Source organism: Myiozetetes cayanensis, unplaced genomic scaffold (genome assembly GCF_022539395.1).
Source record: "Myiozetetes cayanensis isolate MyiCay16 unplaced genomic scaffold, myiCay2020 scf5-8, whole genome shotgun sequence".
NCBI lineage: Eukaryota > Metazoa > Chordata > Aves > Passeriformes > Tyrannidae > Myiozetetes > Myiozetetes cayanensis.
This window is the reverse complement of record NW_026087742.1, coordinates 96,303,808-96,327,187: the sequence shown is the minus strand read 5'-3', so window position 1 is coordinate 96,327,187 and position 23,380 is coordinate 96,303,808. Positions and strand designations below refer to the sequence as shown.

Here is a 23,380-nt window from a genome sequence, read left to right as displayed (position 1 = left end):
TATTCAGGTAGAATTTCAAGTGTGTGATGAAATTCAACCATTAGTTACTTATTACCACTCAGTATACCATTTAGTGAGCTTACATTAATATGACAGATATTGAAAAGACTCTGGATATTATGATCCCAGCTCCAAACATACTTAAGTAGTGAGAACTAACTACACAAAAGCAATTAAACAAACAAACAAATTAGATTTACAATAAGGTAGTATAAGATATCTCAGTAGTAATTTCTTTCTTAAACTGTATTAATTCTTTGTAAAGGTTGCTTCAGAGTGCCCAAGTAGTTTGTAATGTGGGAGTCACAGATACACCTCCTGCATGCCATCAAGCTTAGCAGGAGCTTTACCAACAAAATGAATTATGAAAGTAGTAGGCTCAAGGCATTTTCATAAATTAAAATAATTTTGGTGTTATGAATTGACGGATAATTTGATTTTATAGCACTTCAAGGTTACCACGGAAAACGCAACAGAATTCTTTATTTTAGTCAGCACAATAGCTGAGATGATGCCAATGACAAACAAATTCCTTAGCTGAGGAATTTGGGATCAAGTCTATTCAGATTGTGCTTACCCTGTAATGAAGTTCAGCAAATGTGTTTTTAAAAGCCCACAGTATTGTAATTAGTTATTTACAATTAGATATTGGTCCTGTTTTCAGTTGCTGCAGTAGCCTGAATATATCCTTGGATTTTTTTCTGTTAATAATGATAGTTTATATTCAGTTCACTATTGTGTCTTATATGTAAATTCTTGGGTATGTGGGCCTGCATATTGGAAAAAGATATCACATTTGAGCACTTCATAAAATAAAAATAATAACAGAAGTTGGTTCAGGTAGACTTTTTCTTCCCTAGGAAAACCCTTGATTGGATGAGATAATTCACTCTACACATAATATAAAAGATGAAAAAAAAAGGAAAGAAGATGAGGCAGACAATAAAAGCTTTGGGACTGTTACCCCTGCTTACTCTAAAAAGAGAGAAATACCGTAGTCTGAATGGAGAAGGGTTCTGAGTAGCAGCAATATGTGATGGGCCCAGAGTCTGCAACACTTATCAGTCTGAGAGCAGTTAACAGTTTAGAAAGGCTCTCTTTCCTTTATGTACACACACAAACATTCCCTAAATTTTCTGTTTGTTATGAAATGAAGAGACTAAAAGCAGGATAACAACTACAGATTTTGTCAGGTTTTTAAAAATACCATTACTGGAGAGCTGAAGCAACTTCCTCAGTTTCTGGCTATCTGAGTTATGTCAACAGCTGCTATTTTCTTACACACATTGGAAAGGGAGCAAAAAGCAGAAATTATGCTGTGTCTTTTTTGCAGTTTACTTGGCATCATTGCAAGTATCATTGAATCCTGTACAGGGAAGGTGACTTGAAGTTGTAGAAAACAGCTCTTGTAAAAATAAATTGATGGAACTACATTTTCACTGAGCTTGCACGTTTGGTCAGTAATGGTAATTAGTAATGATTGTATAAGTATATTTAGGCATATATGTGACATCTGGTTCAGATTCATGTGTTATTTTGTTTAAAGAATTAAATCGAAATGCAATAAACATGATATTCTAAAGTAAATTGAAAGCTAGATAATGGAGAGTTAATTGCAAAAATAAAATTCACAAGTGCATGTGTTTCTGATGGGTTCTACAAAGATGCTACATCTTCTGTATTTGGCAGTGATTCAGTAATTGCCAGGAGGCTGTGGCAGTTCTGGTGTTTGTACCTTAGGAAAAAAAAATGCAGCAGATAGTTCTTCAGAAGTTTAATGGAGAAAAAACATAGAGGAAAGCAGGGTTCAGAATAAGAAAGAGTAAAGCACCTTCTGCTGAAAGAGTTCAGAGTGCATCTGTGCTTGTGCCATAATTCAGCAGTTAAGGCTCTCCCCACAGAATTTGGAAATTGAACTCATGACACTGTCATTCTCAGTGGGTGTTACTGGAGAAAAGGTCACCTCCTATGACATGAGAAAAGTCTGAAGGGAACAGTTAAGAGTGTGAGTGTCTTTTTGACGTAAGTGTCAAAGATCTGAAGAAGGCTTACTCTCATTACCTGAGAGTTTTGTGTTTCCTATGAAGTAGAAAAAGTGACCTCTCACATTGCTGGATTTCATTAAGCCGTTTTGGACCCCTTATTCTCTGAGAGTTGAGAGTTGGAGAAATCATTCCTGTGACCTCAGGCAGTGAGTTCCCTGAAACATCAACACCTGAACAGCTAGGCCCTAAACACTGGTGAAGGTTGTGATAACTGGAAAACTAATTTTGTGAATTTAACACTTCACTAGTTTTCTAAAGGATACATTTTCCAGAAGAGATCTGCAATACGCTGCAAAATTGGGTAGTTATATCATTTTGTTCACAGCTGCAAATGCTTTGCAGTGCCGAATGATGGTCAGTCAGATGAGGTGGTTGCACAGAGCCTGTGAACTAACTGATGTTGCACAGGAGATGATATCCATGTCAGAACAACGAGTGTAAGTGTGACGTTTTCCCCACCAGACTACGGATGAGCGAGTTTGGCTGCCGGACATCCGAGCGAGCAGGTGGTACCAGTTCCGCGTGGCAGCTGTGAACGTGCACGGGACGAGAGGCTTCACAGCACCCAGCAAGCACTTCCGATCCTCAAAAGGTTAGTTTTTGCTCACTCTGTCTGGTACTCACCTTCCTCTCACTCACACGTGGAGTGCAACCTGATCTGCCCACTTTTGCAGCAGAAGTTTTTTAACAGATGGGTTTTTGGGTACAGACTTTAGAAATGATGTGAGATTTGTTTGGAGTTGGCAAAGGAATTAAAGGTTAAAGGTGTCATTATTCTTTTATCAGTTAGGGGTCTCCACGAATAAACCTCCTTTTAAACAAACAGTTTCCACATGATTGGTGTCATACACTATAACCCTGACCAAGAAACATGAAGGAGCTGGGGTTTCAGTATATTATTCAGAGAGGTTTAGAATATTTTTTCTTTTTAGTTAGAATAAGTATGTTGCTGCCATATGTTTAGTAGAGCACTGTAATATTTTGTTGCCTGTATCTAAATAATTATAGCAGCAGTGTTTTGATGGAACTGTGGACCCTCTTAAGATACTTACCTCTTTGCTACCACTGATTATAAGTGCTTAAGAATAAAAAAGGTATAAATGGGAAGTAGCATGTTTCTGTTCATTAGAAAGGCATGCCTGATAGTCCACAAAGTATTGTAGAAATTTTTGTTGAGAATTCTGGTTTTGCAATGGTTTGGGTAATAAAATAGCTTTGAAAATTATTTCTGTACCAGTAAATAGTACTTGAGGGATGGAGGAGATAGAAACAGTTCTCTCATCCTGTGAAGTTCCTGGCATTGTCCCTCGTGTGTCTTTGACCCACGCGAAGCAAAGTTTTCCTGGATGACTCTCAGGCATAGTATATGGGTTACCACATGCCAGAAACTGTTCCCAACAGGCAGATGGTCTGGATGTGGTCACCTTCTCTTAAAGACAGTCAATAATGTGGGCATAGCCAGACCATGTTAGTTGACTTCAGTGCCAAAAAATGAGATCCAGCACTTTTCACTCTCTAATAGAGGCACTTTCTAATAGAAAGACTTGTAGTTGTTTTAGGAGTGACAGAGTCTTTATGCTGGTATAACTCAGCATGCTTCAAGGAATGCATTTCCTCCTTTTTCTGCAGACAGAATTATCTTGCAGTACAAGCTTTTAGCTTGCAATGTGGCCATAGTCAGTCCTAGAAAAAAATCTTATTGGAGGTGCATATATAGAGGCATGCAAGTACTTTTACTGGTATAGATGGTTTAATCACTTACTGAATAAGTATATGTTAGATTTATTAGCTTTTTGGTGCTATATCCCTATTTGTGGTCAGAAGGTTGTCTGGCATAATTATCCCATTACTGTTGTGACCTCAAACCTTTTCATGTATAAAAGGAGTATTATTTTAAGAATATATTATACTTAAGTAACATACCATTTCAGTCATATGAAAAATACACTTCCTTTGAGCTGTATTGAGCTTATTGTAAGGACCCTTCAGCAGCATTATCTTTCTCTCTACTTTTCTTCATGAACAGTTCTTCAGCAGATTCAGCAGTTTGTTGCTGAATCAGGCATCAACTTTCTTTTAAACTGAGATCATTGTCAGTTGTTTACTGTGTTTGTAAATATTTTCTGACTATTCTGCTTGAACCCACTATCACTTCAGTTACATAAAGGTCTATCACGACAACACTGATGTTTTGGCTTGAATGTGACATTTTCAGGCAGGATTTTTATTACTTCCCAAAAACTTCATCCCCTAGTGAGTGTGTTAACCACAGGAGTGTATTGCTCAAAATACCTGCATTGGTAATGAATATAAGAATATCCATGGTAAGTAATCTTGAAGGTCTCTTTAGCTCAGAATCTGACCCCAGCCAGAAGTGGGTTTCTGGAGAACAATATAAGAGCATGATAAGCACATAGAGGTATTTTTTCAGAATAGTCTCCCAGCTGGCATTGATTTGTGCTTCAGGAGCTTGTGGTTTTGAAACTATTACATGAATACCAGAGTCCTCTTTTTCTGTGTTCTCTGCAGCAACCCCTGAAACACTTGCTCTCCTTGAGAACTACTCGTGGCTGTCTGGTGGAGGTGGAGAGCATTTTTAGGACTTTGTGACAAAGACAGTGGGAAACAGTAGTACCTCTGCATGCTCTTGCCTAATAAATAAAATAACTGGATTTTGATAATGGCAGAAAGTATGTAGTCAGCATTCTTTCTTCAAAAGGCTTCTATAACTCTAAAAATAACAGTTTTCAAATCTGAACTCCAGCCCTTGGCAGAGAATCATGAATTGCCAGAAAAACAGAAAGGAGTTCAGTTGACTATCAACTTCATAGTCCAAATCATCCTAATCTGGCAGTTTATTTAAGGGGACTTTAGTACTGTCAGTGGTTGTTATAAAGATGCCATGTTTGCCAGATGAAAACTGTAGTCGCACTGGGTGACTTGCATGAAGATGTTTCTGAGTGCTGACTACTGGGAATGATACTGGGATGCTTTAATGGGTATCTTTTAGCCTGTATGTCTCCAGGTAAGTAGTCATAGTGGCAACAGTTATAGTGTCACATAGACATTTGATTACTACTTTGGAGCTCAGTGGGAAGTGGTGGCCCCTGCCTGGCTGAGAGGCAAGAAACTGCTGCTCAGATGTGCTTAGTTTTTAGAGTGCCAGCATCTACTGGCCCCTGCTGAGCTCCTACAGGCACGTTTAACCTCCAGTTTGGAAAAGGAAAGTGGATTTTGGCACGTCACCTTTGGAAGGTTGCTGCCTGTCTGTGCTGTGTTTATGTGAAGTGTGCACAGAAATTCACATCAGTGTTTCACTTCACCCTGTTGTGCCAAGACCAAGAGAAGATTATTATCTTTGTCAGACTTAGCAGAAGTTTTCTTCAAAAAGAAACCCTTTGATCAAGAAACATGACAGCAATTCCTAAGACAGTTTCTCACACAAGATGCTGAACTTTTACCAATTGCTCATAAGTTATAACGAATAGCAAATTATTTGGGTTTGGTTTTTTCTTTAAAGGAGGACAAAGATGATATTTAATCTGAATCTAGGGAGAAGTATGGCACCACGAAGTCTCTGTCACTAAATATTTTAAGCTGTTAAGAGGAACGTTCAAAAACGTGCTGTAATTACTTGGAGAGAGACTTTTTGTCTGGTTACCACAATCCTGTTTTATACTATTTTGTCCTTTTTGCAAACACAAAAAACATGATCTCTAAGTAGACAGAGAAAAGTAAAGTTTTGTTTTATTCAAAATAATAAGTCTTCTGACTTATTATATGTAAATATTAATATTTATATTATCATAAACTTTTCTATCACTAAATAAAGCTCCTTATTACCCAAAGTAATTTAAAATGGAATGAAATGAAAAAGGCTAAATGAGGAAAACAAGAGTATTGCATCAAGCATTTCAGCTTGCTGTTCTCCGTATAGTTGTGTTTTGAGGTTTAATCTACTGCAGCTTTTGATGCTCTTATACTGCAAACATTTGAGGTGAAGATTTATTAGCTTTTACACTGCCTCATGTGTTCATCTATGGCATTAATTTGTAAATTGTTAATAATCAAAATTACACAGCTGAGACTTTATGAAACATCCAAAGCTTAAGCAGAAGTTTGGATTTCTTTTAATACTGTTTATTTATTTTTTATAGAGGAAATGAAGGGTTTGCATGTGCTTGTCTGACATGACTTTTCACAGGAAATAAAGTGATGCTTTGTTTTGCCAGAACACGATTCCAAAATGACAAGAAACACAGGTTAGACTATACCTACCTGTTCGTAGAGGCTGGAAAATGAAGTGAATGCTGCACTTCGGAAGTGGGTTCTTTCCTAGAAGTAGGACTCTGCACATGGACTTTTACGTTAATACTGTCAGCTAAAATTGATCAGAACTTTCTTTTATTTTGACAGTGGTTTCCACTTCTCTTTTTGGGGTTTTTAAATTGTGTGTGCTTTCTTTTTCATCTTTAACTAAGTGTCAGTGATTTACAATAACAGCAATAAATAAAACTAACTGAATACCTGGCAGAACATTTTTGATCCCTAAAGATACAAATATACTTCTCTTCACATTTAGACTGGCTCTCTCCAAGCTATTTCTTTTCCTCTGAAAGCAGGAGAGAACTGTTCTATAATCCATAAATTAATGTCCTTGGATGAGAACTACCTGTACTTTTCATCCAGTAAGCAGGCACTGGATAGCTGACCCCAACTGGTCAGAAGCTGCTTGGTGCTAGTAATACAATTTTTAATTTGTTGCACTTGGTTTCAGAGTTTTTAGGCTATTTTTTCCCTAGTTTTTTATGATTTGTGATGAGAATGAACTCTTAGTAACTGAGACTACAGTTATCTACAGGGATCAGTGTTAGGCATTTGTGTATAATATATTATCTCACTGGTCTGTAGGTAGGTACTGTGCCATTCTCAGAGAGAAAAAACAGGCTGTAAGATCAACACAATGAGCCCAAACCATCCAATCCTTCTACCTCTGCTAAAGGTTTCTGTCTTCATCATGAAGGCAGTTGCCAGCACACGCAGGATAGATTGTCAAGCAAAAGGAAGCAGACAACATTGTTTTCACAGCACATAAGTACCATGCTGGATGTGATTTCATGCATACATTACTGAGTGTTAGGAAAACCAGAACAGACACCCATTCACAGCAATAAAATTCTTTCTGTTGCTCCTTTGAGACCAATGATTTTTTTATACTGTTGCACAGCTGGTTTATGTGTGCCATTTCCACTGGGCAAAGCCAGTCCTCCCTCTTATGCCTTGAAACTGCTTAATGGTTGGAAACTTGTCTGAAGAGGATCTTCAGCAGATTTTTAGAGTTGGAAGGTCTAATGTTTGAAAGATAGTAATGTGAGATCTATTTTAAGTCAGAAAAAAAGCGCCATAAAAAAGGGTTTAAATTATTGTCAAACTTGCTCTCACTTTTACAGCTCAGAATAAGAATTCTGGTTGCAATGTCATTATCCCCTTTTCTGACACATATTCCAAATCATTTACTGTTTTCACTACAGTTGCCACATAGAAATCCAAAGTGGATGCATTGCAGCAGTGCATGATGTGATTCTTGTGTATAGCTTGCCCAGATTGTTTTTCAAGGTTGCAAAAGTGTTTCCAGATTCTATTGATTGAAATAATTTTGGAAAATATAAACTATCACTATGTTTACAAATATGAGTGTGGGAAGACAAGCATTTTGAAATGGTGATGTGGTGAGATTTTTCTTCCTTTATTTGCAGCAAGAAATCCTCCCTTTTGGGGACTGGAGACAGAGTTTTGCTTGTGATGGCTGAGTAGCCAGCAAGACAAGAATTTAAGTCCTTTGGGTGTACTCAAGCCAAATACAATCCAGACAAATGCAGTACTTACTCCAAGTGCTGGAACAGCAGCTTCAGCCTTGACCTAATGAAGCTATCATTTCTAGCAGTGAGAAGCAATTTACTTGTCAGGTTGCTGAGACCGGAATTTTTTCAGGGTTGAGGACAGCTGTCTGTGCCAAATTCTGGTATATATAGAGTGACTTCTATTTTATTTGAATTGTAGTATAAAATGCAAGGGAAAAACTGCCACTAGCACCACTCTTTCTGCAGATCAAAGAATTTGATTTAACACTCAGTTAAATTCATGTATATAAAATTTCAGATTTTACATTTGAAAATCTGGCAGCAGTTTCCATTCCAGTAGTTTAATGTTAATGTATCTGAATTATACATGTGGGCAGTCAGTCAAAGAGATCACAGGTATATGAAGACTAACAGTAGAATGGCTGTTGGCTTTATAGTCAGCAGAATGTTACTTGAGCTTTATAGCCAGGTTAACAAACACCTTATGTATGTAAGCTTTATGATTCAGTACCAGTTATTAAACCTTGAAGTATTTTAGTATGAGTTGTACGGTGCTTTTAATATCTACATAGACATAACCATAACAGACCACCTTGTAGAAGCATTGAGTTTTCTGTTCAATAACACATAAAAAACCAACTAATCTCTTATCTGGTAACTGGCTGGCATGCATTGTGGAGGAGAATGCTCTTACACTTAACAGGTTTTTTTTGTTTTTCTGGGTTCTTGTTTATTTGAGAGGTCTAGGAGGGTGTTGGGTTTTTTGGGTGTTTTCTTTGATGGTGGGGTTTTGGTTCTGGTTTTTTTCCCCTGTTAATAACAGAGATCAAATATCTTGCTCTGCTGTTCCTTCTCACTTCTCTGTTTTGCTGATGAAAATAAATTCTTTCAAATGAAGAACCGATTAATATTCTTGGGTTTTTAGCTTACAGAATGATGATTCTATCACTTTGTGATAGTGATGACTGTCATAGAAATATAGAAATAGATGAGTAAATTATATAGTGGTGTTGAAATACTTAATGTGGAATGGACTCTCAGCTGGTATAAAACGCTCACTAAGTGGCTTAATATTTCACGTCATACACCCCAAATTTAAGAAATATTTTACTGTTGCATCCATACAAGCAGACATGATTTTTTTCCAGATGCTTAAATGCAAAACTGTAGTAAATTAAGTTAGTTTATCTTTGATGTCTTACATCTTTCTAGCTCAGTATTTTCTCCACCTTACTCTGCTAGTTTTAAATAAGGTCTTTTAAAAAATGAGTCACTTTCAAATGGCTCACCTTTTCATGTTTGCCAGCTGCAGATCTCCTTTCTGTCTTCTACTACTACCACCACCACTGTTCTTCGTTGTTCAAAGCCATTTTTGCGGATGACATTTGCAAGATTTGCAAAGGAAACTTTGAAGAAAGAGGGCACTCAGGAAAATCTCTGCTATTGCTCTATTATTTCACGTCTATTCCTTCTATGAGGACATTCTTTCTTTCCTTAACTGTAATTAGCCAATGATTTTAATACAGTGTTTATATTCTCACATAACAAAGTGGAAACACTAATAGGTTTTCTTTCAAATGCAGATCAGCATTTTGTCTGCTGACTGGACTGTTTCTAGTGAGCACAGAAGAAATGCTATTGATAAAGTAATGTTTTAAATAAACTGTGCAATGATAAAAGATACAGGATGAAACACTAGTGCTATAGAATTCAGAAGAAATGATCTGTTAGTTTTAGTATGCATATAGTTCTTCCTTACTGTTTTATTTTTTGAGGTGGCAATAGAAACATTTGAAAAGGAAGAATCTAAATTTGGTCATTTGCTTTTAGACCTAAAAAAAATTGTTGACTACAACCTCACAATATTTTTAATCATAATATACTTTGTCCAGAAGAGTTATTTCATAGAACTTTTAGAATTTTTTTTAAATGAGTCTCAGTTTTCTGTAGATGCAGAATGAGGAAAACCAAGTTTTATACTTAGAATTTTTTTTACTTATATCTGACCATTTGGAAAGACATATTCTCTGAAACAGTTTAATTCTATCCCATATGTTTTGTATACATAATACATGATGCATAGTACTTCTGGGAGATAACCTAAATAATTCACCTGCAATAATATGATCATGTTGCACTTCAGGTTATAAATGTTTTATTTCCCTAATACATTCTCATAGGAATGTACCATAACCCCCCCCAAACATTTTAAATAGTGAAGATGAATGCTTAATAAAGGTTTTAGATGTAGGAATCATGATTATGTTTATATTTATCGTATATAAATATAATTTATGTTTACTTATTTTACTAAACAATAGAAATAAATAAAAAGTTGTATTAGAGAATAGTACAAACCGTTTAGCTAAATTTTTCTTTAATTTATCCATTCCGATGTAAGTACTTTTATATACTTTAAGATGGAGTGGTTGGCTACCTCTCAGGTGTTGTGGTTTCACACCAGCTGCCAACCAAGCCCCACGCAGCCACTCACTCACTCCCCTACCATCAGAACTGGGGACACAGTCAGAAGGGTAAAAGCCAGAACACTCGTGAGTTGTGATAGAGACAGTCTAAGAGGGAGAGCAAAAGCTGCACACACAAGCAAAGCGAAACAAAGAATTAAGTCAGTGCTTCCTGTGGGCAGGTGGGTGTTCAGTCATCTCCAGGAGAGCAGGGCCCCATCAGACGTAACAGTTACCTGGGAAGACAAACACCATCACTCCAAATGTCTCCCCCTTCCTCCTTCTTCCCCCAACTTTATATACTGATCATGATGTGATATGGTCTGAAATATCCCTTTGGCCAGTTTAGGTCACCTGTCCCAGCTGTGTCTCCTCCAAGCTTCCATGCACTTCCAGCTTCCTTGCCAGTGTGACAGTATGAAAAGCAGAAAAGGCTTGGGCTCTGTGTGAGCCCTGCTCAAGAATAACAAAAACATCTCTATATTATCAACCCTGTGTTCAGCACAAATCCTAAACATAACCCCATACCAACCACTGTGAAGAAAGTTAACTCTACCCCAGCCAAAATCAGCACAACAGGTAAGGAAAAGAGTGTAACAGCAGTGCTTCTCCAGAGCCAGAAAAAAAATAAAAGCAAATGGCTTGTGACTGGATTAAAAACAAACCACAAATGAGAACTAAGGAATTCTTACTATTTGAAAATTATGTTAAATTTCCAGAATACCTAAGTATGCTTTGTAACTTTTATGGCCAAAATTTAGGTTGAATTATATGTGTGAGGAAACAGAGACATCCATTACTATTTAAGTAAAATGGCATGTGTTAGGAGTATCCATTGTTACTTAGGCAAGAGTCCTGTTCAGTAACAGGAATAAAACATTATTTCACATCTGCTGATCTTTAAAAGTGAAATGCTGTCTTTATTAATTCTGAATGTCTTATTTCATGAAGTAAAGGATGGAATTTTTCAGTGAGACCATTTGTCATAGGGATTATCTAATGAACTTAGTACGCCTGGAAAGTTTATTTAACAGCTCATTTACCATTATAAAAAGATGCAGGTGAGCCATGCAGTAACTGAATGTCTGGTGTCCCCTGTGCACAGCCCCGGTTTTATTTCTGGCAAATAAGGCTACAGGTTCCTAAAAGGTCTTAATTAACATGAATTTCCTTTATTGTGCTTCATATACTTATGATTTTTTTCTTTTTGAGCCTCATCATTTACTTCTAGTAAATTTTGGTTTTTTAGTTTCCTTGTATTTGTCATGAATTTTTGACTACCACAGCCATTAAAAAAAAAAGGTAAGAGTTAAAAAGTAGGATTTAAAAGTAGGATTTGTTAAACAGCAAATTGGGCTTTCAGAAGCTCAGTTGCAAAATTTCCATTGATTCACATTAGTTGGGGCCAGGATATTATATAGTAAGTCCACATAAAGGACCTTACATTCAATATTGGAAAAGATTCAATATTTGAGCATCTGACTGTCAGATGTCCTTTTTGACTCTAATGTTAGCACAAAGATAACCAACAACTGTTATTTCAGTTGATATTGACCAAGAATTGAACAGAATAGTGAAATAAGTCACAGGAGAAGGTAACTGCTTTTTGTCATTCTTACAAAAAACCCTATAGGCTTCTATCACAGAATAATATATCACTACATCTTAATTGGATTAATTCTAAGGAAGTATTTATGTCCCATGGTGGTAGATACCTATATTAGAATTTTAGAGAAAGATTCAACATGTTGAAACATAATTTTATCATCTGCAAATTATCTGACAACACCAAAAAAATACTCAGTATTTCTACCATACCATTCTGTGGTGACTCTACAATACCACTTGTAGAACTTGAGTGTTTTACACTCACTGTGTATTTAAAGTAGTAAAACCGATAGTCTAGTACATTTTGACAAAGCTTCATAATGTTTGTGAACTTTCAAAAACACAGAGTAATGACAAAACTAGATGCTAACCCATAGTTTTAATTTCAGTAGGTTTGAATTTCTGGAATTTACAAGAAACCGTATCAATTATGGGAAATCTTTACCTGAACTTTCCTCAATATATTTAGTGTGTTTAATCCAGCTTATGTATGCCTGGTGAATACATAAAATGAAGATAATCTTTACCTTATTGAGGATGATCTTTATTTTAGAATCTCTTTGTTTATTTTAAATTCCAGATCCATCTGCTCCACCAGCTCCATCTAATATCAGAATTGCCAATATCAGTGCAAGCAATGATGGGAGTGTAAATGTAATGATTACTTGGGATCTTCCAGAAGAGCCTGATATCCCAGTGCACCACTACAAAGTCTTCTGGAGCTGGACATATAGCAAATATGTAATTCCAGCGAAAAAAAAGAGAAGGAAGACTACTGATGGGGTAAGAAATAAATTAATAAATGGGGCAGAAATCTGGCTTATTTCTGGCACAAAATATAGTGTAAGTATAAAATATGTGACAAGTTGAATGATTTCAGCAGCTGCTAAAGTGGTAGTCTTCGTATCACCAAGGCCATAGAAAATTTTGATCTCTCAATACTAATCTTACACTGAATTCAGGGAGAGAAGCAGACTTCTGCCTTAAAATGAGGCTAAATACAATAAGGTTTTTCCGGAAAGATCAACAGAAAAAGTTAAATACTGTTAGTCCTCTAAATTCAGGCTTATTCTATTAGTGCTTCTTAAAGATGCAGTGGTTGTTTTATTTAAAAAGCCTAACTTCATCTGTAACATTGTTCTTTCACTGTGCAAATAAAACTTGTGACACTATCTTAGAGAATAACTGTTAAATAGTCAGCATAAGTCCAAGGGAAGAACATTCTCAAAGCTCTTTAAATAAGCTGCTGTACCAAGAATCTGACATATTTCCTTAGCAACAAAGAATGAGTTTCTTTAATGATATATTAAGTATTGGTTTACTGGAAAGCTTTCTGTTACGATATCCTTAAGTATATTGCATATTATTTAAAGTAATTAAAAGAAATATAAATCAATTATAGATAACAGGTCGAACTTGATTCTCAGTGCATTGTGCATAGATGCATTGTGATAATTTTGTCCCATGTCTACATGAACTCTGTGTTTTGGCTCTGGCTGCCCATTTGAACTGTGATGAATGATAGATGGTCATAGTTCCCTCTTTGTCCCTTGGTCACCAAACCCTTATAACAATAAAGTCAATGAAGGTTGCGTGATGAAATCATGCAAGTAAATTTGCACAGAAAAAAGATTAGTTCTTTATTGTTCTCTAAAAAAATTATTCTGGCAAGATAGGGGTAGGGTTGGACTATTCTATGTAGAAAAGTTTGTGTTCCTCAGGACAATTTATATTGACTTGAGACGTTCAGGACAGAGTCTTCAGCCTAAAGATACGAGGGACCTTTCTCTCTTCAAGCTGGTCCTTAAATCACAAACCCCAGAGAATTTCAAAATTCATGTGGTCCTTAATGTCATTTTGGCACTTTGCATAGCTCACATCCTACATACAAATTTATTAAAACAGATCTAATACTGAACATTACATTAATTTGGACCAAATTTCTGACCATGAATATAGGGAAATACAGAAGAATCAAGGCGTATTTTTATAGAAATGTATGGCTCTTGCAATATCTTTCGTATTACTCCTGGTTTACTGTACTTTTTCTTCTGCAGCCTGTAATGAAACTGTACATCAGTGCAAGTCATATTCAGATCTTCCTATGGGACACTCCAGATGCTGTTGCTAATCAGTAGTCATTTCAATATTATAGCAACTCTTAGGCTAAAAATGGAAAATGCAGGAAAATTAAAAAAAGAAAGGAAAGGTGGAAAAATCTTGGTTTCCATAGATAATTGAAGATTATTTTAGCTTAGTTTTAATGTTTAGATATAGCCTAAGTCAAATAATTTTATACTGATTTCCATGTGAAATCATTCCAGGTAGACATTCAGTTAATTTGACTACAATATTAACACTCTTAATCAAGAGGTATAGTCAATATGTCAGCACAAAACAAGTAAAGATAATTAATATTAAATGCTTTTGGCAATACCTTGTTAACATTCCAAGTGTTAAATATGGGATGGTTACGTGGGTAAATAGTTATCTTTTTCACTCTGTATTGACTGTCAAACTTAAGAGGCACAAGGAATTCTAATAAAATCAAGGAGTAATGTCTTCCACCTGGCACATGTGCTTGAAGGACATTTTTACAATTAAATCTAGACAAAATTAAACTGTAAGACTATTGAGAAGCCTGGACTCTTCTTTGCAATATTGTCTGTCATGCTCTAATCTATGGATTATTTACTGTAGAATGAGAAACCTAATTTATTGTTTCCCTATTAAAGACACTTCTATGACACTGGAAACTGTATTTTTTCTATTATATTTTCCATTTTATAGGGGAAAAGTGTTCTTACAATGAGTAGGTATTTTAATTTTGGTTGGTGTGGGGTTTTTTCTAATTTTTATTTTCAAAAGTTGAAGCAAATAGAAAATACTGAAAATGTATTAAATGTTGGATTTGAACTGTCTTCAGACTGGCTTCTCTAGAAAAATTTTTCAATTGCTTTACTAACACAGAAATTGGGGAATAAAACGTTTAAATTCCTTTGGCTAAAATGGTTTTGTCATAAGAAAAAAAATTTTTATATGGAAGAAAACCCCTTGGTTTTGGCCTAAAAAAAGGTTTGTAATTGCCAAGGAACTGCAAAAACAGCATCAAGAAGGTTAGTATTTTTAAATGACACAGAAAAACAGAGTCCAATAAAAGAGATTTTTTTAAAAAGGAAATTTTGCTCTGAAATTTATACATGAGTTTTCTTATTTCAAAAAGGTAACAGACCTGTTTTTAATAAAGGCCTGTGTTTCAGCAATACTATAACTACTTTGTATATTTATTCTATTATAGGCCCAAAATTATGTGGTCCTGGAGGGGCTCCAGCCCAACAGCAACTACAATGTAGAACTGCAGGCAGTAACACGTTGGGGTCAGATACGCCTAAAAAGTGCTAAGGTTTCTCTCCATTTTAGCACGACTCAGGACATCAGGAGTAATAGTGAGTAATCATTCAAATACCTGAATGTCTTTTCTCTCCTTTATCTGGAATTTGAATGTTTTATATAATGATTTCCCAAATTTAAAAAAATTATTTTCTTAAGCAGGCTGTTTCATAGCACAAAGATCCTCTCTCAGTTGAGTAACCTTTTCATGTTTAATTTCTTATCTAAAAATTGGTGTCAGTTTTTGCTTAATTCTTTGTCTTAGATACTACTCATCTAAAATAAAAAATTGCAATGATGCATCTACATGACTATTGTGTTAGTATTCTTTAGATGTAGGTATAAATACTGACTGTATTAGTCAGTGTCTGGAATAAAACCATTTCTATGTTTTTGTCTTAACTTGACATTATTAACCTGAAATATCTTTCAAAATCCTAACTATTTTTAGTAGCCTGGAATAGGCCTCCAGGTTCTTGGACCACTCAAATATGTATCTACTATGAATTGATATAAAACATTGTCTCTTCTTTTAGGGAATCAAAAACATTCCATGTCTGACAAGCAATGACTTCTCACAATATTGCTCACATAGGACTTGCACGCAAATTAAATCTCAGGATCTCTAGGGGTTAGGTTATGCATTGCTATGGTCTTTAGAACCTTACATACTAACTAATGTGATTGAAAACTATCTGAATCTGAGACTAAACCATGATTCTTAGTCTTGGTTAAATGCTATTTGCATAGTTAAAATCCAGTACTGGGTTACTGTCACAGTTGCTGATGTTTCTCTGTTTAGTATAGAAAAATTCTGATAATAAGATGTTAAAGAATATGATTTTAAATATTCTTCCCTGTCTCCATTTCATTCTCCATTCATTTACATTCTCTATTTAAAGCACACTCAAAGTTTAAACTTGTGACCATTTTCATAACAGCGCTGTAATTACTTTCAACCTAATTAATCAACTGCTCTTGTTGCCATATTCTGTTTGGGTGTACATAAAATATTGTAAAGTAGTTGTTATCTGTAACAGACTTTCTTGTCTACAGTTGCTTCCTGTGTTAATGTACCAAGAAGAAAAAATAAACCTAAATTTCCTTCTTTTTCCCATATTAAACTTATTTTTACTACTTTTCTGGGCCATCTTAAGAGACAAGAGAGGGTCAAGTTTTCGTCTCTTCCATACACTGTCTTTTCTCCAAATCCATACCAGAACATCAGCTTGAACCTTCACAGTCTGTACATTAGTCAAGTTTGGGTTAAATCCTCAGTGAAGCCCGGTGTAAGTGAATATAAGAGTTCTACCCTTTCCTTATTAGGTCTCCTACATTGTACCAGTGCTTTTTGTCATGCCCTAGAAAAATAATGTAGTTTACAGGACAGTACACAATATCAAAAACTTCTTTGAGTTACCAAATTAAGTTGTGCTTTATTTTTTTTATATGTACACAGGAGATGTAATAGAAGAGAAATTACAGTGAGAACTGAGTGTTTAATTTCAGTACACTGAGCCATTAAGCTCCACTAGAAACCTATCATTGGTGTTTATGAGATGTGTTCCTGTTTTGATGAATCTTTTCCTAAGAATTTTCTGTGGGATTTGCTACTGTTTTTCCTCTCTCTCTTCCTCTCCCCCCGTGGAAAGTTCATTTTGGTAGAGAGGCAAGCAAAAATATTGTTGGTTTTTTTTTCCATCCCCCTCCCAATTTCCTGCTACCGCTGGTAAAATTTTCTGTTCTTGCTCTCAGTCCTAAAATTCAAGGTGTTTAGTTTTCAGCCAAGTCATGTTGACTGTCATGTCACCAGATTACATCAAAGCTCTGAGACAGAACATGTAGCTTGGGTTTACATCAGATCACAGGAGAACACTGGTGCTGAGATTTCAGCTGAGTCAGGGGTTGGTCTGTGTTCTGATAACTGGAAGAAAATTCTAGATAATCAATTTACAGAACTAGCCAAGGAAACAATGAGCACGCTGTTAAATTTCTTTCTTTCATTTTCGTATGAGAATAGCTTTATAAGTGTTCCCATCTTGGGAGCAGGGATAATTAATCAACCGACCTTTCTCATACTTTATTGCTAGTGATGACACTAGGTCAGATCATTGTAGTCTTTAAACATAGTAAATAAAGACTTTTAGTATAAAAAAAAAACCCTCTAAACTGACGCTGAGTAGTTGAGATTGGACCATGTAATTTTTGGTACAATTCCATACCTCCTGTGAGAAACCCTTTCACTGGTAGTGCTGTATCAGCTCTCCATGGCCTCACTAATGGTCTGACTCTCTTGGTCTGTGTCATCCCTGGGTTTGTGTTGAGGGAGGAAGATCTTTGTTTCACTTTTCCCTCTTCAAGATGTTGTGTTTTTCAGAATCTGATGCAGATCACATCCGAGGCATTACTTACAAATCCTCTACCAAACGGAGTTCATTTATGCTACACCTCACGTGTGACTTTGGTTATTTCATCCTTTTTTGTCCACTCCAGTGTCACCTCTTTCCTATCACTGCCACAGCTGGATTTGAATTCCTCCCACAATTTTGCTTGGATACTCTGCCTTCTCCTTGGTTGTTTTGCTTCAGAAAACAGTCTATCAGTATTCTCTGTGAAAGTCTGCTATCTACTTATTTGTAATTAGTACAGACTTTCTAATGCCTGGTGCTTTATTTTGCTTTACTGGGGTGGCCTTTTTGTACTAAAAAGTTAATTAATTGTTGTATTTTTTTTAAAAACTAGACTAAGACTATACTGAGAATAATATTTTTGTATTCTCATATACTTCAAGTATTTGACTGTTCTGTTCAAATTATGAACATCCATGTAGTTAATGAACAGTACGTTCTTTCTAAGTGCAAATCAGCGCATGCAAGAACTAAAACATGTATTTGTTTTACAGTATAGTATTTCAGTAATAAATTTATAGACAAATCTGAGCATCCTTTCTACTAAAGCTTTGAGGTAAAGGATTCAAGATTCTTTGAACCTAAACATTGATATCACACATTTTAGTAAATAGAGCACTCTGCTGAGAGGTGTATTCAGACCTTTATGGACATTTAAAAGAAATGGCTAGATTGTAGCTTACGTCAAAAAGGAAATAAACACTACTCCTAGAGGAGATGCAAATTTTTCTTCTGAATCTCACTCAAGTTAGGTACAGATCCAGTTCTGCTTGAGGTACTTTTGAGAATACTCAGAAGCAGATGGAGAAATACGAAAAAGAAAAAAAAATTGCCTGAAATATTATCTAGGACATGACATTCGTGGCCTGTCTTTATTTTGGGACTTCCATAGCCTTTGGGAAGTAATTCCAGGAGCAACATGCCAATTTTGCTGAAGTCTCACTGTCAGATGCTCAGCTCTGTGTGGAATTAAGCTCTGGTTTTTAGGTGTCTGGTCCTATTGTCAGAAGAGAGATAGTCCATAACTCACTGAAGTAATTTAGTCCAACAGACCTCTGTGAGCTTTGACCCCAGCCCTCTGGCATTATATTTCCTCACACTCAGAAATATGTTACTTCACTATATTTGTGTGCTTCACTTCTGGGAAATGCAGCAAGACTCTTGCTTGATCTTTATATAGAAATATTCTAAATTGGTGTCCTGGTTTTTCTGGAAGTGGAGCAGACAGAGAATAGCAAAGCAGAGATTTAATAAAATTAAAATAATTTAAGTTGAGGAATACCTAATAGATTTTAGTTTGTACTTCTCTCTATTACTTTTTGATTTTCATTTAGGCAGCAGAAACATTATGGTTACCTTGAGAAAGAATTTCCTAAAGTTTGGTAGTTTTACTTTAATGTAAAACAAAGAAAAAACATGAAAAATTGTTCCAGATTCAGGAAATGGCTGAGAAAGTAAAATTTGACCATAAAGCAAGTGAGTTTCAGCTGAAGCTACATGTAAGGCAAAATGGTCCATTTTATGTTACTTGTGAGGCAAATTGTTCTGGTTTATTTGTTATTTGTGACAATTATTGAAATGAATCTTTCTCTCTTTCTCTCAAGTGTGTAATTAGTAATTTACCACTTCCTAATTATTGGATTCTTCAGTTTTCATTTAGGTGTACTATTGAATTATACAGTTTTTTTTGTTTATAATCTGATCCTCTTAATTGGATTGGATATATTTGCAAGTGTGCGGTGAAAAGTGCAGTTTGAATCAACACTGCTGCCTTTTCAACTGAAAATATCTAGAAATACTGTCAACTCTGCCAAACGTTGATAAATTGTTGCCAAAGAAAAGGCTTGATGAAGGACATCCCATTACCATTGATTGTTGGAAGTTAGGCACATATAACAAAGGGAATTGATGAGAGAAAATTCTGCTCTTACAGTGTTTCCTTAAGCATTCACCATTGACTGTTGGAAAAAGAAAAGTGGGCAAGAAAGATCTTTAGTCTGACCACAGTGTTCTTATATAGCATACCAAAAGACTGTATTTACTTTGATGTAATAACCACATGTGTCACTCTGTGGGATACACTCAATGCCATCCTTGGTTTTTGTGAATATTCAAACACTGCACGAATATAAAGACTGAATGATTATACAGATCTACTGCTAGATGCTGTGTCGGTTTAAAAAGTCAGCCTGTTAACATTTCTTGTTCTTGGGGATATAAATACAGTCCCTTTCTTTATGATTATTTGGAAAATTTACAGAGCATTTTCATATAATAATATATTTATCTTTTTCTGTCCCTGTCTAAAATATTTTCTTTGACTGAATTTCAAACAAGTGATATTCTTTTCAACTCTTATGGACAGTTTGTTCTTCTTATTAATTTTATTTAGGTAAGATACTGAAATAAGATAATTTGGATCAGAGATAGTATTATTTTCTGAATTTCAGCACAGTTAACATAGTCATTTTACAGCACTTTACTAACTAAATAGTTTCCTGATTGTTCTTTGTATTGCAGAGGAACGGACATCTGCTGGGAAACCACAGAAAGGACTGGTAGATCCTTACCCAGCCTTTCAAAGAAGGAAAACCACTCGTTTTCTAAAAATTGGAACTCCTTTCTATCAGGACAATCAGCTTCAGGTCAAAGTCTACTGGAAGAAGCCAGGTTTGTCAAATTTTTGGTTTACTATTTTTTCTAAGGAGGACTCTCAGCATCTGTCTCAGAGTTGTAGAACATTAATACAATACTGTACAATAATTCAGAGTTAAATCCTACACTCATTCTTCCATCTCTTCACCTTCACATTGGAATGTTGTGTTATGTCTATGTAAATGTCTCACGGAAGGAAGTTACATGAATGAGTTATCCAAAAATTGCAGTCAGTCATGTTGGGATGCTGAATCTTCATATAGCTGAGACAATTTCTATTTCTGTAGGAATTACTTCTGTGAAGTTTTAAATAGGCCAGAGCCACAAAAGCTTTGAATGTTGTCCCCCTAGAGCATGGTTGGAAGATCTCAAGCACATACAGTTCCAGGGCAGATTTTCTGCTGATGCCACTGCAGTGTCACTTGTTGGACTTTGTCTTTTGAGAAATGAGTCAGGAAATTAATGCATATGGAAATCATGCAGTGGTGTCACAGAAACTAAAATGTAGTTTGAATCACTAAATTTAGAGCTATACTAGCTCACTGTAGGGCCACAACAGGCTTTATGCCAAACTTTATAGACAGTCACAACCACTGAAAAAGTCTTGAAGTTGGTTCTCTGCTAGTCTGCATCCTTCTGGTTTTCAGAAAAATCTAACAACAATTTTATGGTTTAGTCTTCCAGTTTAGAGGAAAATACCTTAAATTTAAAGTGTCTAATCAGATTCAAAAATCAAAAAAGGGATTTTCCTTTCTTGTACTCTAGGAGCATATAGGTTGTTACAAATTGTACCAGCTTAGCCATTACATGTTCATATGCTGTTATTTCAAAATACGCTAACACTGTGAGTGTTTTAGCTTGGAGCAATCTACATGTGTAGCAGTACAACTAAATAAAATCAATTCAATTTTTGTGTTTGAAATAAAGGGCTACAAAGGGGTTAATCACCTTTTTTTCCTGGAATTTTTCAAAGAATTTCAGAAATATTTAAGTGCTTTTGTGTTTAGGTGTGTGCAGCAGCACCCTGAATGAGGACAGGCTATATAAATGTTCAGTTATGCTATATAACATAAAAATATGTTACACTAAATTGTGTAGATTATGAGGCGTATACTTTACTTTAAAAAAAAAATCCTGCCCTTTTGAGTGGTTGCCTTCTGCTATGTCAATTACTTTCAAATCCATCCTTATTCTTTCATAAAAATCTGCAGGCTTTGATTCAGCCTGACTACATACACATTTAAAATGTTTGTCCCTGTCTTGGCTGCACTAGTTTTCTTTTTCTGGCTTTCCCCATTATATTTCAATTTTGGGTAGCTTCATGGGAAGCTGGAATAATTTAAATAAAAAAGTGAGGTATTTTTAATTGGGAATATTGTTTACCTAAAAATATGATTTTTGTTATCCAAAGCGAGATTTATATATTCTAAGATTGGTTGGGACTAATCACCTTGAACTTCAGCCTTTTGCAGCTGTGATGTCAACTCATTGGCCAAGCTCCTTTTACAGTCAGAAGAGAAAAGCAGGTGATTTCTGAAGCAGTTCATCCCCCTCAGCAGCAGAATTGTTCTCTGGAGATACCTCTCTTCTTTACTGAGAACAGAAGGGAACCTAGACGGCTCATTTATAGAAGGCTTAGGGATGCCTGATGTCTGTCTGTGAGCTGAAGTTCAGTTCTTGGCAGTCTGTACTGAAAAAACTGAGGGAAGGATTCAAAGATGAGGAGGCTATGATATCTCCCACAGGCATCAGGCAGGGCTGTGCAACTCACAGGCTGCAGGCAAGATTCAGCCCAGGGGAACAATCAATCCAGCTGCAGTTGTTTTCCTACCAGCCTGTTGCCAGAAGAAAGATCATGTGTCCTATGACCAAAATGCCAGTACTGCTATTAAAATTCACCTTATTCATAGTTTTCCAAAGTTAGTTGTACTTAATGAAGGAAAAATCATGACCAGTACAGCAATGTTCTTGTTCCAAAGTCGATACTTTGTCCACTAATTATAATGGTAACAGAGGTATCAGGCTTAGAGACATTGCACTGTAGATACCTAAATGTTTCCATCTAAATATGGAGCTGAATCTCACCCTCTACTACATACCTGGAGATAATATTTGTATTAAATGCTACAAATGTCTATAAGAAGAAATAGGTAGTCAGTATCCTTACAGTGACTCATAGTTTGGAAATAAGAGTGTTTGGAAGTGATGCAATCTCCATAATAGGAAAAAGTCAAAGACGGATATGTCACAGACCTGTCAGAAACGACATTGCTTCACCTTGTGCCAGGAATGGACTAGCTGAGTTGCCAAGAAGCTGACTGTACAGCTGACTCACCTTGTGTGAACATGTGTGCATCCAGTTACATAAGGGACACTCAGAGGCCCGTTTTGGTCGTGAGCTGGGGGCAAGCTCTATGACAGGCACTGGGGTGTTTAAATACATGCCCCAGTCATGCAGTGGAAGATGCCTTCATTTTTCTCGAAGAACAGTGATAGCAAAGGTAAGTGACGAGGGACAGAATATGGCAGTTCATCCAACTTCTTTATTTTCTTTTTTTCTGTGTTCTGAGTGACAGCATATGCAGTAACTCAGCGGGAGCCATTGCCTCATGTGGAACTGACATAAAACCAGTTACTCGCTCCTGAGAAGCCAGTAACTTCTATAAGCCCTTGCAGGAGTTTGGAGATTATGTAATGCTGACTGTAAATTTAATAGTGACAATTTACTGCAGAGAAAGTCTGTTTCACCATGCAAGGAATACAGCGGGAGAAGTATATTGGCTGTGTCCTGTATTTATGAAAGACAGCAGTTACTGGGGCCAGCTATGTTGGGAACTGTACCCACGCATCTTTCTCCTTTATGAACTGCACTGCCTTAAGTTGTGTTTAGTGAGTTGCAGCAACTACAGTAGGAAATACTGACAGAGAACTTACCTGAGCCTGCTCTG

The 23,380-nt window shown here is 36.0% G+C and overlaps 1 protein-coding gene across 1 annotated transcript in view; it reads left to right on the top strand.

Annotated features, from left to right (window-relative positions):
* ANOS1 (anosmin 1) overlaps positions 1-23,380 on the top strand; it is a 132,182-nt gene that overhangs the window by 81,832 nt on the left and 26,970 nt on the right. The window contains exons 6-9 of the mRNA XM_050333379.1: positions 2,508-2,637; positions 12,560-12,762; positions 15,278-15,425; positions 20,298-20,447. Coding sequence (XP_050189336.1) covers positions 2,508-2,637; positions 12,560-12,762; positions 15,278-15,425; positions 20,298-20,447 — 631 coding nt within the window. The remainder of the gene's footprint in view (positions 1-2,507; positions 2,638-12,559; positions 12,763-15,277; positions 15,426-20,297; positions 20,448-23,380) is intronic.